Genomic DNA, 20,515 nt, shown 5'->3' on the forward strand with positions numbered 1-20,515 from the left:
AGTGCATAGCTCTGATACCAAAGCGGAAGTATCCATAAAATTCTAAGAATGCAACTTAACCTTCTTGAGTAGGTTGAATTCCCACAAAATGCCCAGAAGAAATAATAAGAATTCAAGAGTTTATACAGAATGTTTTAACAGTTTTAAAAAATCAAATCAAACGTATCTTGAAACATGAAGTTAACTCTCTATTTATAAGCTCACGAGACTTATTAATCCTTATAAGAAATATGAAAAATAACCAAAAATCAACTAAGAAAAAAAAACATGACAGAAAACCAAATATGAAAAGGATGTGTTTGAAAGGACAAAAGAGTCGAGATGTAATTTATAATTTACATAAAATTTATGAAAGCGCATGTACACGTATCTAACTTCTGAATGTGAATCATAGGTAAAGAAACTGGTTAATGAGTCATGAGCACACATGTTGAATAGAAGTTTTTTTAAGACAAAAGAGTAAAGTTATGTTTCAGAGAACTAAGATCTCGGGGGTGTGAAACGCGAACACTTGTTCTTCTTCTTTCCGCTGCTTTTGTTGAGACCACAGACACAAGTCTCGAGCAGCTGATAGTCCTCTTCCCAAAACAAGAGCGAGGCTTTCTCAGGTTGTTCTATGAGTTTCTTAGAAGCCAAGAAACCTGCGATAGTCCAAGTCTGGTAAAGCCTTGACTGCTTCCCCACGAATCTCCCGCTTCTCGTGTCGTAATACTCAGGCCACTGGTCTTCCTTGAGCCTCTTCTCTGCTACAGCAACTGCTTTCTTCGCCAGGTCTAGCTTCCCCATCTTGATACAAGCCAATGTGAACTAACAAAACCAAGGCATTAAAAGGGTTTTAGAGATTCTTGAATCTTAAAAAGAACAACTACTAAGGTGATCTCTAACCCAACTCTAAAACTCTATTTTAGTGTAGATTTCAAACAAAACATCTCTAACTCATCACTAAAAATCAAACTATTTTAGCGTAACAGTATAATGTAACACCAAAATTGATGTGATATTATTCACCACTAGACAATATTCACTTATTTTATTAATAAACTATGTAGTTAATAAATGACAAATAAAGAAATAAATACATATAAAATAGTAAATTAAATACTCATAATAAAATATTATATGTACTGGAATCATTTATTTGAATATGCTATTTAAATATTACTATATGTTGAAATAGTCAATATTTTTTAAAGTATTTTAATTTTAATGTATTTTTATGTATGTACTTACATAATAATAATGTTTTATATTTTACATATTAAATAATAATAAAAGTTGTAATTTAATAATATTATTACATTAAAATAGTGTGATTCTGAAACTTAAATAGTGGGGTGTAGATAATATTGTTTTTCTTGTACCTGCCAGAGAAGAGTTGGCCAGGATCCACCATTATGATATGACCAAGGCCTGCAATGACAAGTATGAATCAAAGATCTGCAGAGATTTGCAGACAAGGCAAAAAAAAAAAAACAAAGTAACTCGAAAGGACTCACGTGTTCTTTGGATCAGAGCCAGTGATGATTCTCCACTCCTCCTGCTCTAGAGCAGGAAAACAGATCTTGAGAGGCATGTTAGCAACAAGATCATCCCATTTCTCTTCGATCAACGCCATGACTCCTTCGTTCTGCTCTTGGCTTCCAAGAGACGAAACAACAGCCCAGAGGTTCCCAAGCGTGAAGAATCTGAAATCCATGTGAGCAGGCTGGAGGTTTCCTATGAAGTAACCGCCTCTGTTGGGGATCCAGTCCACAAGCCAAGAAGGGATCTGCTCTGGATAGATGTTGAACTTGTTGGTCGCGTCCGCTGAATACTCCTCGGTGTTGTAACGATAAATCTCGTTTATCTTCTTGATGTCGACCCAGTAGTACTCTCTGATGTGGAATGATAAGGCACTTAGGCGGCTGTTGACGGCAGCTACTAAGTTTTTTGTTTCATCGTTCACGTTGAGCATCTCTCTAGCGCAGCGGAGGGATGAGTAGAATAATGCCTGGAGGAAAAATTAAAAACATGACCGTTAGTTACTAACTTCTCAATGTGTAATAATTTTCTTTTTTAAAAATTTTACTTGGATTTCAAGTGGATGACCATGAATGCCCATTCTTCTATCGATCATGCATGATCCATCGGTTACGAGAAGAGTTGGGAACATGTCAAAGCCGTCAGCTAGGCATAGCTTGAGGATCAGCTTGATCCCTGTTTGAACATCGATTCTCTCTTGCAAGGTGTAGTCGCCAGTGAGCTTTCCATAAGCTCTCAGCAATATGATCCACCACAAGCCTTTAGCAAAAAGTTACATTCTCAGTAAAAATGTGACTGTTTCTCAAAGATAAGTGGAAATGTAATTTATTAAACCAAAAGGAACTGAAAACTTGAGAAGTTGAGCATTTACCAGAGTCGACAGGGCTAACACGTCCAATGGCTGATTCACCAAAGTCTGCATCTAAACATTCCTCAAAGGAGCCATCGTTGCCTTCAAGTGGCACAGATTTAACTTTAAAACTCGCTGGCATTAGCCCTGGGCCAGGGCTGTGACAGTCCACTGTTTTCTCCCAGCTCTACAAAACCAAGTCAATTAGAAAACTTTTGCATATATAAAGTAAATAAAATACTTTACAAAGTAAAGCACTTTTCTAAGTCCCAGAACCTATATGCCAGGCAAGGAAATGAAAAAATTTTAGGCCATGAAAAATGCAGATCAATATTCCTAATGCTCAGAGCTTCGCCAAAGAAATATTTGATAGAAAACAATTCATAAAAGCACTGGTTAAAGAATTAATCTATCAACTTTTTGGGCGATCTGAGCAAATTAAAACTTAACAAAGCAGGCAAGGAGAGGCATCTTCAAGAATATCACAGCACATTGATTCTAACAACTAATTTTATGACAAAAGTAAACAAACTTTTTGGGTCTAAACAACTAAAACACACAAGAAACACATACCTGGAACTGCAATGTACAGGGGAGAGATTTCTCCAAGTCTTGCCTTTCTACGTTAGGCAATAAAACTCAGTACACAAACTAGATACATTTCCCGTTTTCACAAAAATAACTTCCCTAAAATGAAAAATTAAATTCCAATGGCAAATAATGAGCGTGCAACCAAGAAAACTCAAACCTAAAATGTGAAATTTGCCTAGCAAACTAGTTAATGTGACCATATTTAAAACATTTTACAAGCAACTTAATAACAATATCGATCAATAGCTCAAACTTTTTATACAGACATTGCCTAAAACTAGCTCAAGAACACACCATTTCAAACAAAAGGGTTCAAGAAAACGTTACCTGCAACTGCAACGTCTGAAGTAGAAAGTTCCTTACAATCTCCCCATCCCCATCAAGCAAGAACGCATAAGCCGAAGGAACAAAGTCACGAATAAACACCTGATCATAGTTCAACGTCTTCTGCTTATCCCCTGGATCATTAGCCGCCACAGTCCCCACAGGGAACCCGCAGTAATTCACCACCGCGCCGCGAAGCAGCTTCCACGCCTCTCTCTCAGCCTCGCTCTGGCTCACAACCCGCTCCGTTTCTCCTTTCACACCCACATTTCCAAATTTAGCATCTTCATCACCACCACTTTCCTTTTTGGGTATCTCTTCGGTTTGTTCAAGCTCCTTGAAAACCAGCGGCTTCACGAAGATACCCTCAAAGCTCTTATCTTTATTTACATGAGAGCCTAAGGAAGACGTCGACTGGTTCCTAAAGTCGGAAGCTACACGGGGAATTACTAAAACACCCCTCCCTCTTCCTCGTCCTCGTCCTATACTAGCTCTACCTATTATAACTCTAGACCCTGCTCCTCCCCAGCTAGTGGACTCAGAATCACAAAAAGCATTCCGATCCAATGCTATCCGACGGCAATTAACACCAGATCTAATACTTCTGGCATCAATCTTCCTACTCCGTAGTTTCGACGAATTGATCAGGGGAGATAACCCGAAAAGGGACGATCTTTTGAAACTAATGAGAAATCTACAACAGGGTTTCACCGCTGAGACACAGATACAGCTCCTGTTGTTCATCATCATTTCTCCAATAATCTAAATGAATAATATATCAAACTACACAGCTTAAGAGAAGCTTTTTTCAAAAAATTATTGATCTAAGAACACGAAAATGATCAGAAGAATTGGATTTTTTAGAAATGAATTGAAGATGTTTTTTATGTTTTGGTGGTAATGGAAACTGAGAGACTTGTGTCGACGCAAGTGGTGCACTTTATGTTTTTTTCGTATACAGGGTAATTTACTAAAAGACCCTCGCATACGCATCTATCCTTTAGTATCTTGAGAGGGGTAATAATGACTTTTCGTAATTTGTTGATATCTGTATGGATCAGATGGATCGGTGGTGGTGACGACGAAATTTCTCGTTAAATAAAATGTGGAGAAATACATTAAAGACAAACTTTACTGTCCACATGACGCGATGCTGTTTTACGGAATTACCCTTGGACGGCGTCGAGCAAGTGGAATACTATCGGCTAAGTTTCTACGTGGCGAATGTTTATTAGTCAGAGTTTCTAGATGTGCGGAGAAAAGAAAAGGTCTCTGATAATTTTATTAACTTGTGCGTGCGTGTCCGTGTCGCCGCGGTCAATTCCGGTTTGCTTTCGTCTGGCGTACAAGCAAAGATCCTTGCTTTGTCACGACTCTCCCACAAACTTTTCTTTCCCCACGCACTTGGATTGAGGACGTGATATTCAATCACGAATAACGTAACCCATTGGACCACATATGACATAGCTAGGGCCCATATCACCCATTTGACCACATATCTAGGGCCCATATTAATCTTCATTTGTAGTAAGAAGCCCATTTTAGAAACAATAGATTAGTTTGTATAAGCCCAATTTTAGCCTATAAATAATTAGACTACTTTCAAATTTCAGTCCATAACAAACTAAACCACTGCAAACCAAAAATGGGCTTCAAAATATAACAAACCTAAGGGTGGCCTTCGGGTACCCATTCGGGTTCGGTTCGGATCTATTCGGGTTTCGGATTTTCGGGTTTAAAGATTTCAGCCACATTTGGGTATTTCTAAATTTCGTTTCGGGTTCGGATAACTCATTTAAATTATTTTTAAAATGTTAATATTCATTATATTACATATAAATTTGTATAATATATGTCAAAATACCTAAAATTAACATATAAATTGGTTTGATTTGAATATTTGAATAGAAAATCAATAGATATTTCAAGTATTTTGGTGTTTTGAATATATTTTACCTATTTTAGACATTTATTTTTGACTATTTATGTATATTTTCAAGTATTTTAGACAACTTAAAAGTATCTTATATATTTTGGATGTTTTTAATATATATTAAATTTAAAAATAAGTAATATATTTAGGTATATAAATCTATTTCGGTTACATTCGGATATCCGATATACTTTGGTTCGGTCGGGTTCGGTTTTGGTTTTTTAGATACCAAAATTTTGAATCCGTTCGGATATTTAATCAATTTCAGTTCGGATTCGGTACTACTTTTTCGGATGGGGTTCGGTTCAGTTCTTCGGATCCGTGGTTTTTGCCCAGCCCTAAACAAGCCATAATAGTGGCACATGTGTTTATGTGTCCAATGCGAGGGTCATTAAAGTTAATTGTTGTCTTGTTATTTTGAGTTCAAGTTTCATGATTTATCAAATATTTTGAGTTCTTGGCTCAGAGTTTTACCAGGCTTAAGAGCACAACATGAAAATTAGTTTTTGTCGCTATTGTTGGAATTTCATTACTTAAATTTAAAACATAACTAATTAGTGAATTACTCGCCTTGGAACGTGCTATATTTAATGCATTTGAACTATCAAGTTTTACGAAATGCGAGAGCTTAATACTTCTCCAGTCTGAGTGACTTAAAATTACGAGAACTATTTAATTATCTTAGTTTAGATGCATAAGAGCATCTCTACCGTAAAACTTCATTTTTCCTATAAAATGGAATAAAAGTGAAAATAGAGTAAAATTGTTCCAACCTTCCACTTCATAATGGAGTGGTAAATAAATAAAAAATAGATTACTTCATAAATGGAGTAAATTATATTATGGAGTGAGATATGTAGTTGGGTTAGAGCATTTCTTACTTCATATTCACTTTTACTCCATTTTAGAGAAAAAAATGGAGTGGAGAAGGAGATGCCCTGAGCACGAGAGTTGAAGCATGTGGGCTTAGTACTAAACGTTTGTTTTCGAATAACCTAGAATGAGAAAGGAACATGCCACTATATATAACGTGCATCAGTTTAATTTGTAAATATTAAGCTAATACAGTCTTATCCTCAAATCAATCTCATATTGTTACTTTAAAAATGGTTCAATTGAACCGAAATAGTAATCTTATGGATAGAATTCATAGGAAGCGGGTCTCTTTTACTATATAATAGTTTTGATAAATCACAAACGTGTAGAAAGCTAAGCACACACAGTTGATCGTATGCATTATGTAAAACGTATTGAATGTTTCTATAAAAAATGAAGTATGCAGATCAAATCGTTGTTTACATTAACATATAAATCAATAGTCGCATACAACCAAACAAGCCCTAATAACATGGAAGGTTGTCTCTAAAATTACGCTAACCATCATAATCAAATCTCACAAACCCTACACTTCTTATTTTTTTAAATTTTTTGTAACATCCCTACCATTCTTATATATATATGATAAATAATATAGTGAGTAAATTATGGAAAAAAATTAGTTGATTGCAAATGAAAGGTTAAGTTCTATTTTTTTTTTTTTAAGATAACCACAAAAGACAGACAAACAAACAAGTGGTTGCTAAGGTATGGCAAATTTCGAGGCGGGTATCAATCAACTTACGACGAGACAGACAAAACGTAAACATCTTTTATATCCAAAGGTACCACGGAACTCATAAACCAAATGTTTTCCTAGACTGTAACAATTATGAAATATCAATAAAAAGATCATTCATGTGTCGTATCAATCAATTATCAATAAAATGATTTGGGTAGTCGTTAACGTGCTTAATACTGGTTTGCGCCTCGATCCATTGTTATAGATTCTCTAATAAAATGATAACTCAATTGATTTTTTAATTATCACGTGTTAATATGGTTTTTGGCTAGTGCTTAGAGATTTGTGTGGCTAAAAATGGTTTATGCCCATAAAAAGAAAAAGAACGAACGAACGAACGACACTAAAGCAATTAAATGTCAAGCTGTTCTAATACAGTTTCATAATTATCCATTTATAACACTATGTTGTTGAAACATAGTGGTTTATATTGATATGGTTACTATGCTTTAATTTTGAATATATGCTTTTTTTTTGTAATATGTGTGTGTGTGTATGTTATAAACCATGCGTTTGTATCAACCATCGTTTTAGCAGAACGTCTGGCTAATATTTAAAGTTTTAAACTGATTGATAAAAAACATAACCACTGATTTGGCCGATACATACACATTCAGTTATATGAATTTGGATTTGATCGCAAGCCCTAATCAATAAGCCGATAAAAATAATTTTCAATAGTTTTTAAGAAAATGTAATAGAAAAGAATAAACTTTACAAAAAAATTGAATCGCAGAATTCTACTTATGTTTTCTAATCTAAAACACACTTGCTGAATGCACGCTGATAGACCCGGTAAAAGTGAGAGTTACATGGAGTAAAAAAATTGTATTCACTAAAGTTAATTTGGCCTAGTATTCTTAACCATTTCTTAGACAAGGCTATCTACAAAAAAAAAAGAATATATAAGTGCAATAATATATAGATTTTTTAAATTGTCCCACACTTATACCACAATGCAGATATTAATTTTTTTTGAATGAATGTTAAAATTTACGTAGAATTAAGAAAAAAATTACAAAATTATCTATGAAAATAGAAATGAGAAGAGATACTCCACACCAAGATGAACATCGTAAATTGTAAACTTGAATGATATAATAAGCAAGTGGTCGCGAGAAATTTTAAATTATAAAAGTGGGTCGGTCCAAATCTTTATAAACCCATATATATGATATTTAATTGTAGAATTGGTTGAAAACCTTTTCTTCAAAAAAAAAATAAAACAAATTTAACTTATGCACATTACATAGAATAGAATATGAAACTCTCTAAACAAAATACAATAGGCAGGCATATGTATTTGTTGGGCTCCAGCCTCCAGATAAGCATGTTTTATTTATATAAAACAAAAGTAGATATTAAGAAGAATTAAATAAAATGTTTATTCAGGTTTTCTTAAATCCTAGATGTAGCTTCTCGAGATAATTTATCCACACAAATCTCCACATCTTGCTTTGGTCGGGTAACATCTCTTATCGGAGGAACAACAAAAGCAAGTCTTATCTTTGAGGGATCAGGCAAGGAAATCTCTTATCCCCATACATGTTTATCCTATGCAGTGAGCTACTATCAGGGCTATGCCAATTGGGCCAAAGAAATGAGAAGTTGAAAGGGATCAAGATAGCTACAGAGTGTCCTAGCATTAATCATCTGCTTTTTGTAGATGATACAATGTTCTTTTGTAAAGCAAACTTGAAGAATGCTCAAATACTACTCAACATCCTATCAACCTATGAATCAGTTTCTGGTCAACTGATAAATGCACAAAAATCAGCCGTCTCCTTTTCGCTCAAGACAAATCAAGAAAGAAGGATCCAAATTAAACAAGTGCTTGGCATTGAAAAAGATGGAGGGTTTGGTAAGTACCTCGGTCTACCAGAGCAGGTCGAGAGAAAGAAGAGAGTCTTGTTCTCCAATATAGTAGACAAAATCAAACACAAGTCAATATGGTGGTCTACAAAGTTCCTCTCGCGGGCAGGGAAGTTGATTATGTTGAGAACGGTCATAGCTACTATGCCCTCCTTTGCAATGTCGTGCTTTAAGCTCCCCCTAACCCTCTGTGCTGAAATCCAATCTGTATTGACAAGATTCTGGTGGGACAAGACAAGTAACATGAGGAAAGTGTCATGGATAATGTGGAAGAAAATGGCAAGACCAAAAAAACTGGGTGGGTTAGGATTTAAGGATATCTTTACCTTCAATGATGTGCTCCTTGCAAAGCTCAGTTGGAGAATCCTAAAGAACCCAACATGTCTCCTTGCTCGCCTCCTCTTGGGGAAATACTGCAAGGAAGAACCATTCTTAACTATCAAACCGACAAAGGCAGCATCTCACGGATGGAGAGGTATATTAATAGGAAGAAACCTGTTAAAAAAACAGCTCGGTTGGATTGTGGGCTCATGGACAGCAATTAAAGTATGGAGTGATCCCTGGCTGTCATCATATGAACAATCAAGACCCTTTGGACCTCCACCTGAAGAGTTCCAAACCCTCACGGTTGCTGACGTTTTGCTGGAAGGCTCTTCTGATTGGGATATACATAAATTGGACCTTGTTCTCCCATTCCATAAACACCAGATACTACAGATCAAACCAAGCATCTGCAAAGCCAATGACGAATTGGTATGGCTCAAAACGGCCACATGCGAATACTCAACGAAATCAGGCTACCGAGTCCAATCTGAACTCATGCTTCTTGATGAATCAAAGAACCATGCAATATCCTTTGACTGGTTAGCAAATGTCTGGGACATCAAAACGCCTGAAAAGATAAAGATTTTCCTATGGAACTCTCTCCAGGAGGCTCTCCCAGTTGGCGAACAATTTGCTATCAGAAATATACCTCTCTAAAACCGATGCTCTCGATGCAATGAAGTGGAATCAGTGACCCATTTGCTCTTCACTTGCCCATACTCGAGAGATGTTTGGACAAGGGTCCCACTCGCTGAAGAAGTGGATGTTGATTGCATCACAAACACCAGCGCAGGAATTGAGTTGATAAGAAGACTCCCATCTCTCCCGCCGGTGGGTCTGGGACCAGGTACGCTTACTGCTTCGATCCGTTGGCATTTATGGATCTCTAGAAATCAATTGACCTTCCAAAAGAGAGCTTTCATCCCGGAAGAGACCCTAGCAAAAGCAATCAGTGAAGCACGAGAATGGACTCTTGCTCAAACCCCACTGAGAAATCAAATTCAGATACCTCCTAGCATCAACCAGGATCCTTCTCTAGGTACCGCTACTCCACACATGTATACATATGCTGCGTGGAGTGCCTCGATAGGCTGCGCTGGACTTGGCTGGATCATCGATGATACAGGATCGTCATCCTCACACTCAGCGACTGCAACCTTTGTGAAGTCGCCCCTCATTGCGGAAACCTTGGCTATGCGAAAAGCCATGACCTCTGCTATCGATAAAGGGATTAACTCTCTCCTGATTCTCTCTGACTCACAGACTCTCATCAAGCTTCTAAATTCAAAGGGGAGAAATCTAGAGATCGCAGGCCCCCTCAACGACATTTATCTTCTATCTACTTTCTTTAATAATATCTAGTTTAAGTTTATCCCTGGAGCAAACAATGATAGGGCTGACTCAATTGCCAAACAAGCTCTAGCTGTAATGTTTTAAATTTAAGTTAATGAATGCAGTTTCACAAAAAAAAAAAAAGTCTTATCTTTGATTTTGAGTATTGGGCATGTGGTTTGGTTGTAAGTTCCTTTAGCTGCATCGACAACTATATAAACAAAAAAGTAACAGCAATATAAAAAATAATTATCAAATATATTATAATGGAATTACAATGGTGAAAAAGATAGATGACGAACAAATGAAAACTAATATAAATGCATACATTCATGAAGAGGAGATAAAGCAATCAAGATGATGCAAAAGATAGCGAACTGTGATGACGACATATTGTTTATGATACACACATTTACGGTGAATTCTTTTGAATTTGAAAGCATTGATTTCTAGAACATTATTAGGTTCAAAAATAACTTTCGAAAATCCATCAATGTTAGTAACGTTCTTCAATCAACCTTATCATAATAAATAAAAGAATGTAAGCAAAATATTAAAGGGATATCAGCTCCAATCAAACTTTTAAAAAGGATTAGTTCACCAAATCCTTCTTCACACTTGCATGAATCTGGAACATCATTGGGTTCAAAAATAATTTTCAAAAACCCATTAATGTTAGTAACGTTCTTCAATCAACCTTATCATGATAAACAAAACAATGTAAGCAAAAATATTAAAGGGATATCAGCTCCAATCCAACTTTTAAAAAGGATTAGTTCACCAAATCCTTCTTCACACTTGCATGAATCTTATCTCCTTGTACATAACAAAGCACGTTTTATTAAAATTTTTATACTGATTACTCGTCAATATAAGTAAAGATTACATTTAACATTCCAAAAGATTGTAGAAACTTGCATTAGAATCAATGAGAACCATTGATGTGTCGAGTTTTAACCCGATTATCTAATTGCAAGTGCACAGTAAAGTACGCAGTAGTAATGCGGGATCAAATCCACAGGGACCGATGATCACACGTAGAGTTGCAGACAAGTTAATAGCTACAGCGAATCAAGATATATTTTTGATGGTTCTTATTTAATTTTCTTAGGTGTCACAAAACATAAACAAGCATGTAAAAAGATGATTTAAACGATTTGGAAACTATTTTAAAAACAAACGTTGGGCATTGGGAATTCTCAGTGATTTCTTTTTAATCAAGATACAATTAATGGAAGACACAGAGATATATTAAGAACCGTCTAGAACTCAAACACGATATTAGAATTAACCTACTTCCGTAGCGCTAATTCTCTATGTTATAGAAATCTCCACACTAACTTCCGCTGAGTTTCAATTTCTAAACAAGCATTAAGAACAGGTTCAATATGTTCACAAAGCGCAATAACATCAACTTCCGAGGGTTAAGGACACTTTGCTCATCTAAAGTATTTTCGGAAGTTCAAACAATCACTTTCGGTGCATCAAACAATCTGAAATCATGAACTAAGTGATCAATTCAGTTCAAGCAGTAAGAAATCCATTAGATGAAGAACCAAAACGTAATCCCTTAGTCTACACACGTTTTATGGATCAAAACATCAAGAAATCCCCTATGAGAACCCCTAAACCCAACTAGATGACTACTCACACATAACTAAGCAAGAACAAAACGATTTTGATGAAGAAAACATGATAAGATTGTATTAAAACAGAGTAAAGGTTCAGAAGATCTTCTCCAAATGGTTTTGAGATGAACTCCTTTACAAATCTTCACAAATCACACCAAAACAAGTACAAAACACTCAAATCTTCTCTCTAGAACTTGTAAATCTCCTCCTTGGTCGCCCCTGGTCTTTTCTGAGTCTCAAAGGTCGAGTTCTTCTTCTGAATCATTGAGGGGAGTGGGTAAAAAGGAGTGAAAAGCTCGTTTGTGCGTGTGGAGCCCGTAGAGCGTGGGATCGGTCGATCCACATGGACCGGATCGGTCGATCTAGTGCATGTAAGCGTGAGATCAGTCGATCCACATGGACCGGATCGGTCGATCTCACGTCCTGTGCGATCAATACTTCTCATTCGGTCCATTGTTCAGTCCATCTTGCTTCTGAATAAATCCCGAATGCGTTCTTTTCTTGCAAGCTATCTAGTAACCTGCATATTACACTTAAGAACACCAAAACGCATCAAATAGACCAAAACATTAATTAAAACCGACCATTTAATTGCTCCAAAACGAGTTTAAAACCGTTAAAAACACGGAATATCAACTCCCCCAGACTTGAATCTTTGCTTGTCCTCAAGTAAAGAGGATTAAAATTTGGGAGCTCACTAACCCTCAGTAGACCTTACCTTGTGATTTCGCTAACCACTTAAATCAGAGACTGTCAAGGCATTCATTCCAAATCCCCACCAAGACCGCGCAAACCTTTCCATATTTCAGACCTGCAAGTCTCAGTTTCAAGTAATCAACTCTTTACATTCATTAAAAAGGGCGTGACCTTTCCACCAAAGATATCTCCATCAGGTATAACGGGCTCGGTGTTTGGGAGGCTGTTTTAGTGTTTAATTAGGTGAGGCTCAAGTGTTTGTGGGTATCAGCGATAACAAAAAATGCAAAACATTATGCAAAATCGCTGGAGAAACCGAGTATATTGATAACCACGTTTTCGAACTGCTCAAGTCTCAAATGATCAAAACCCAACAAATCTCAAACTCTAACCCCAAATTTAAACAACGCATCATCTCTGGTACACAAAATAAAAATAAAATGTCTAAATCAAATCTACTGAATGAGATATAAACATGATTTTTTTTTTTTTTTTTTTTTTTTTTTTTTAGAATCGACCGATTACTTGCAAATGTTTTGTGGTAATCAATCGATTCATATCTGGATTTTTTTTTTTTTTTTTTTTTTTTTTTTATATTTCAGAACGAAAACTTATACAAACCGAAATCGAATATATACACTGCGATGCAATCACACACTTACAACACCCAATTTTTCTATTTACACCTCTAGACACACAGGTCCGTGTCTAACCACCTAAATGTTCCGATCCTACCTAAGCAGTCGGATGAACCATGTCTACCCTAATCTCTCCATTGTTTTTGCACATGTATGCACATATGATCAGTGTGTAAGAATGCATGGAGATGAAATAAAAGGGTAAGGTGTAGGTGTGGTACCAAACTATTGATGAGTCTGGCCATTCAGGATTATTAAAGAGTGGTAAAATGTGGTAAAGATAATCCTTAATGTGTACATGGCGTACCGTTTCCTGATGTTGATTCCTGGTCAAAAGAAATTAAATTCATTAATGGTCAAAAATAGTTGAGTCGATTACAATTCACCGAGACTTGATAAAAGATTTAAGGAGAGGTTGCTTGGTCAAGTGGTTCCTCGGTTTGTCTGCGCTAACAGTCCTGAAAAATGGTCAATATGAAATGTAATGCACAACACACAAGGAAATAGTCTATTAATCATCACAGGGTCTGAGAAAAATACGTAGAGAGTTTTTTTTTTTTTTTTTTTTTAAAAACACAATCAAATCCGATAAACTAAGAAAATAAAAGAAATAAAAGCAATATGGTACATAAGTAGCATCCTCCCCCAGACTTACTTCACACCGTCTCGGTGTGAAAATAATTCCAAGAGAGATTACCGATCAGGCGTTGCGGTCAGTACGCCTCTTGGAGCGCCTCTCCAAGGCTCCATCATCATCAGAGTCCTCCGCTGCCTCAGGTCCAGCAGCGGTGTCGTGAGCGCCTGAGTCGTCATCGCTATCTCCAGAAACAGCTGGCTGTGATGCGCATCCCTTCTTAATGTTGCAGATTCCCTTCCACATCTTCAGCAGTATGGAGTTGTTGGTTTGATGGCTCTTGATCGACCAAGCGTTGATCTCAGCAGCGGATGCAGTAGCGGGAGGTGCTGGTGGCAGCATATACGGAGTGAAATCCGTGGGGAAAAGACTTTCCTCATCTTCAGGTTCCTCCTCTATATCATCATGTGGTGTCTGCTGGTGTGTCGATGATGATGCGACTCCTTTCTTCTTCAGTGTCGCGGGTCTGGTGCAGAGAGATGCAGGCGGTGGTAGAAATATGATAGCACCTGGATCAGTCAGCTCGGTGATGGCGGTATCGGGTAGCTTGACAAATTGCTCTCTCCCTTGTTGGTTCTGGAACTGGTAGATATGAGGGGCGGACTTGTCGATGCTTCCTCGCCAAGGGCCGGTGAGGTAGTGGCTGCTAATGAGTGCTCTCATGTCGAAAAAGTTCTGATACATCCCCTTCTTATCCACCACTCTGTCAACAGGTGGAAGAAACACTCCACAATGCCTTAAGATCTGTGTGATAACCGCTCCAAACCCACATCTCTTCGTATCTGAAACTTTGAAGTACGCAAGCTTCTCCGCGATCACAGCTCCTATGTTTATGTCCTTCCCGCTAACATAGGTAATGTCCGCGCCTTGAGGCCATAGGTGTCCAGCCCCGATGAACAGAAGAGCTAGCTCATCTTTTGTCACTGCAGCGGGTTCCGTCTTCCCATAGATAACACTGCTGATCACTCTCACTGCATATCGCAGAACAGGGCTACGTATTCTCGCTTGCTTGGCCTCTCGAGAGATGAAGTTTCCTGAAGCGATGAATGTCCAGAAATCATTGTGTTCCGGGAAGTCAGGAACACAAGATTGACGTCCTTTCCCGAACCCAAAGACGTCGCACAGCTGAAAGATGGTCATGGAGTGGAACTGCCTGTTCACAATGAAGGAGAACATCGCCTTATCAGCAACTGGGTTGTCCTCGTCAGGATGGTAGAGGCGGGCTGATGCGAGGAACTGCCTGGTCAAGTCAGCATAGCAATCACAGTGAAGATCGAAGATGTATCCCAGGCCAATCTTCTCGAACAAGGCTTCAATATCCTCGGTTATCCCCAATGCATCTGTAGTGTCTCTGTGAGCGAAGCGCGACGGACATATTTCCACTCCCCTCATCTGCTCATAGAAATCATCATCATGTATATCCCACTGCTGGGTTATCTCTCGATTCGCAGGATGAGACCTATCCGTCTTTCGGAACTTGCCCTTTGTGCTGAGCCTAGCAGTCTGTACCGAGGAATCCCCACGCTCACCCTGCTTCTTCTGTCTCTTAGGCATTATCTGCAAAATTAATTCATCAAAACCCAAGTAAGAGACATATAGAAAAACACTCTTATATAATCATTTCTGATCAACCTCCTAAACATGTAAAAATTTAGCACACATCTCTTCTCTGAACTCAAAATAACACATCACACTCCATTCCAATTTTCGTTTTTCAATTAAACTCGATATTAAATTTTTTTTTTTTTTTTTTTTTTTTTTTTTTTTAGCAAAATCGCAATTCATCCTACAAATTGGCAATCTAGGTAACCCATGAGTATAATCATCACAAATAAACCATCCTAGATGCTATTCTATTTAGAATTCGTAGATTCCCCTAAATCCAACCCTAGGGCGATTTTTGATTCTAAAATTAGAGAGTCATACCTGTGTCTTGATGAAAACTGATGGTAGAAATGGATAGAGCTTGAAAAACTAATGAGTTTAGCACCATGAATTACAAAAATCGGTTGAGATATGATGAAAATCGATTTACATGTTCTTTAGAGGTTTGAGAGAGTTTGAGAGGAGAGGAAGATGAAATTATGAGTGTTTTGATCTGATTTTCGCGAGTGGGATGTTTTGTGGGTGTTTTCCGGTTTAAATTGAGTGAAATCAAATCGGGCAAGACTTACCTGAGATCGACCGATCCGTACTCTTAAGATCGACCGATCTTATTAACGGATCGACCGATCTGCGTATACCGGATCGACCGATCCCTTACCTGGATCGCCGTTCTGTTTCTTTCGGATCGATCTATGCCTGATCGTGATACATGCCTAAAAATCATCTAAAAACACAACCAAAAATCAATTCACACAAGAAAACATAATCACAAAAGAGAAAGAAAATCAAACCATGTGGGTTGCCTCCCAGTCAGCGCTTGTTTAAAGTCGCGAGCCTGACTATTTTGTTGTCCTTAGGCGAGATCGGGTTCCGTTAAAGGAATGTTGGTTCCTTCTTCGGGTTTTGCATCTGTGAAGTAAGGTTTTAGCCTCTGCCCATTGACGGTGAATTTCCTCCCATTGTCTTCCAAGACAACAGCTCCATAAGGTCTAACCTCTGTGATGGTGAAAGGTCCGGACCAACGAGACTTAAGCTTTCCAGGAAATAGCTTGAGTCTAGAGTTGAACAGAAGGACTTTGTCTCCAGCAGCGAAGTCTCTCGGGATTATCTTTCTGTCATGCCATGCCTTAGTTCTTTCCTTGTAGATTTTGGTGTTCTCATAGGCGTTCAACCGAATCTCGTCCAGCTCGTTCAACTGAACCATCCTCCTTTCTGCTGCGGTTTTAATGTCGAAGTTCATCAACTTCGTTGCCCAAAAACCACTGTACTCCAATTCCACAGGTAGGTGACAAGACTTTCCATAGACCAGATTAAAAGGAGTGGTGCCCAAGGGAGTCTTGTAGGCGGTTCTATACGCCCATAAGGCGTCATCAAGCTTCACAGCCCAGTCTTTCCTTGTTTTGCCTACAGCCTTCTCCAAAATCCCCTTGATTTCTCGGTTCGATATTTCAACCTGCCCACTTGTCTGAGGATGATAAGGTGTAGCTACCTTATGCTTTACTCCATGTTTCTTCAGCAGTTTATCGAACGTCTTGTTGATGAAGTGAGAGCCTCCATCACTAATAACCACTCTCGGGATCCCGAATCTTGGAAAAATGACTGTCTTGAACATTTTCTTGACAACACTAGAGTCATTTGTCTTGCTGGCTACTGCTTCCACCCACTTGGAGACATAATCAACCGCAACCAAGATGTACTCATTTCCATAAGAAGATGGGAAAGGGCCCATAAAATCAATTCCCCATACATCAAAAACTTCAACTTCAAGGATGAAATTTTGGGGCATCTCATTTCTCTTACTGATGTTGCCCTTCCGCTGACATGCATCACACTTTGAGACAAACTCATGGGCGTCTCTGAAAAGTGTAGGCCACCAGTAACCAGCCTGCAGGACCTTAGAAACCGTCTTGAATGTTGCAAAATGGCCTGCGTATTCTGAACTGTGGCAGTGGAAAAGAATCCCTTGCATCTCATTCTCCAGAACACATCTCCTGAATAAACCATCTGAGCATCTCTTGTAGAGGAAGGGATCATCCCAGTAGTAGTGGTTCACATCTCTCATGAACTTCTTCCTCTCATATCCCTTCAGGTTCGGTGGTTCAATTCCAGCACATAGGTAGTTTGCAAAGTCTGCAAACCATGGGAGATCATCCTGAATTTGTCTCATGGCACAGCAATCAGCCTGATCCAAATACTCATCCTCCAGCAAGGTGATCACATAGACATTCTCCTCGGGTAATGTATCATCCAGTGGTGTTTCAGCTTCCACTCTCATTCGGGAAAGATGATCTGCCACTCCATTTTCTGCTCCTCTCTTGTCTCTGATCTCAATATCAAACTCCTGTAGGAGTAAGATCCACCTTAAGAGTCTCGGTTTAGCATCTTTTTTCGTCATCAGGTACTTCAAGGCTGCATGATCTGTGTGCACAATTACTTTCGAGCCCACCAAATAGGACCTGAACTTCTCGAAAGCATAAACTACTGCCAGCAACTCCTTCTCAGTGGTAGCATACTTGATTTGAGCATCATCAAGCGTTCGGCTGGCATAATAGATCACATGGAGTTTCTTGTCTTTTCTCTGCCCCAAAACAGCTCCAATCGCGTAATCACTTGCGTCACACATTATTTCAAATGGCAAGTCCCAATCTGGTGGCTGCACAATGGGAGCACTGACTAGAGACTTCTTGAGAATCTGAAACGCAGCGAGGCAGTCAGCATCAAAAACAAACTTCGCTTCTTTGCACAGCAGACGGGTGAGTGGCCTCGCTATCATAGAGAAGTCTTTGATAAACCTCCTGTAGAAACCGGCATGTCCCAGAAAACTCCGAATATCCCTCACTGTCCTGGGAGGCTGTAGGCTGGTCATAACTTCAATCTTTGCTTTGTCAACCTCGATACCCTGCTCTGATATCCTGTGACCCAAAACAATGCCATCTTTCACCATGAAATGACACTTCTCCCAATTTAACACCAAGTTCTTCTCCTCACATCTTTCCAGCACCTTGCACAGATTAGCAAGGCAGTCGCTAAATGAAGAACCGTAGACTGAGAAATCGTCCATAAAAACCTCCATAATGTCCTCAATAAGATCAGTAAAGATCGACATCATGCATCTCTGGAAAGTGGCAGGAGCATTGCACAATCCGAAAGGCATTCTCCTGTAGGCAAAAGTACCGTATGGGCAGGTGAATGTTGTCTTCTCTTGGTCGTCTGGATGAATGGGTATCTGAAAGAACCCGGAGTAGCCATCGAGAAAACAGTAGTAGGGGTGGTTGGCTAGTCTTTCCAGCATCTGGTCAATGAAAGGAAGTGGGAAGTGGTCCTTCCTTGTGGCTGAGTTTAGCTTCCTGTAGTCAATGCACATCCTATGCCCTGTGACTGTTCTGGTAGGAATCAGCTCATCCTTCTCATTTGTGATGACAGTGATGCCACCCTTCTTAGGAACCACATGAACCGGGCTCACCCAAGTGCTGTCTGAAATTGGGTAGATCACCCCTGCACTCAACAGCTTTAGAATCTCCTTTTTCACAACTTCCATCAGTTTGGGATTCAGTCTTCGCTGGTGCTCTATGGACGTCTTTGACTCATCCTCCAAGTGAATCTTGTGCATGCAAAGATCTGGAGAAATACCTGTAATATCATCCAAAGAGTACCCCAATGCTTTTCTATACTTTCGCAATTTTGAAAGAAGCAAAGCGGTCTCCACATTATTCAGGTTAGCACAAATAATAACAGGATATGTGGAATTCGGTCCCAAGAATGCATACCTCAGCCCAGCTGGGAGGGCTTTAAGTTCCACCTTTGGAGCATTCTCCTCACTCCAATCTGGTTGGGAGGATGACGGTTTGACGGTTTTATCGGTGCCTGAGTCTTCAAGGCTGACATAGGCGACATGCTTCTCAATCGGTGAGGCTGAATCCAAAATCTCAGAAAATCCAACCACTTCTTGGTTCATGAACCCGAACTCACTCTCCTTTTGGGTCAATGCGACTTGTAGAGGATCATCAGTGTGCAACTCTTCATCCATTTCCTCCACCAGTTCAGTCAATGTATCAACCCAGAAAGTCTGTCCATCAATAGTCGGATTTTTCAGCACCTTCTCCACATTGTATCTCATCGCCATGTCTCCTAGACGTAAGTCTATATGCCCATTCTGTACATCAATCATGGCTCCAGCAGTAGCTAAAAACGGTCTGCCCAAAATGAGAGGATCTTTAGGTTCCTCTTCCAGCTCCAGAACTACAAAATCGGTAAGCACGTATCCCTTTCCAACACCAACAGGGATGTTCTCTAGTACACCGACTGGTCTTCGCACTGATCGGTCAGCAAGGACCAAGGAGATCCTTGTAGGTTTGTAGTTCGTCATGCCTAGCCTCTCAGAGACAGAGAAAGGCATTAGGCTCACTCCTGAACCCAGATCGCAGAGACTCTTCTCAAAAGTAAGTGATCCAATGCGGCATGGTAGAACAAATGCTCCGGGATCTTCACGCTTTTTAGGCATGACATTTTGTAGAACTGCGCTACACTCCTCATTGAGCATCAACACACCCCGCTCTAGGCTCATCTTATCGGTAAGAATCTCCTTCATGTACCTTTTAAGAGAAGGTACCATCTTCACCGCTTCAACAAATGGCAATCTCACATGTAACTCCCCAACAAGGTTCTTTAGCTTCTCGTACTCACGTTCTTTGATCTTCTGCCTTGGTCTGGATGGGTATGGAGCCTTAGGAACATAAGCAGGAGGCGCCACATACACCTCTTCAGGTTCAGAGGAATTTGGCTTCGTCGACACGGGATCGGTCGATCCAGATGGACCGGATCGGTCGATCTCCTTCCCCTTGGATCGGTCGATCTGTTCTTGAGATCGGTCGATCTCTTTCTCTTTCGATTCCTCAATCGTTTTTCCACTCCTAAGTGTTATAGCATTCACAAACTCCTTGGGATTC

The 20,515-nt window shown here is 39.1% G+C and overlaps 1 protein-coding gene across 1 annotated transcript; it reads right to left on the reverse strand.

The window, feature by feature from the left end:
- Nucleotides 1-283: 283 nt before the first annotated feature.
- LOC106400572 (alkaline/neutral invertase C, mitochondrial) lies at nt 284-4,204 on the reverse strand. Its single transcript, XM_013840918.3, has 6 exons — nt 3,290-4,204; nt 2,393-2,558; nt 2,069-2,280; nt 1,497-1,990; nt 1,362-1,410; nt 284-807 (listed from the first exon to the last, which is right to left on the reverse strand). Exons 1-6 carry the CDS (start codon nt 4,034-4,036, stop codon nt 481-483), a joined length of 1,995 nt encoding a protein of 664 aa, XP_013696372.1. The 5' UTR covers nt 4,037-4,204; the 3' UTR covers nt 284-480.
- Nucleotides 4,205-20,515: the final 16,311 nt, after the last annotated feature.

Source organism: Brassica napus, chromosome C5 (genome assembly GCF_020379485.1).
Source record: "Brassica napus cultivar Da-Ae chromosome C5, Da-Ae, whole genome shotgun sequence".
Classification (NCBI taxonomy): Eukaryota; Viridiplantae; Streptophyta; class Magnoliopsida; order Brassicales; family Brassicaceae; genus Brassica; species Brassica napus.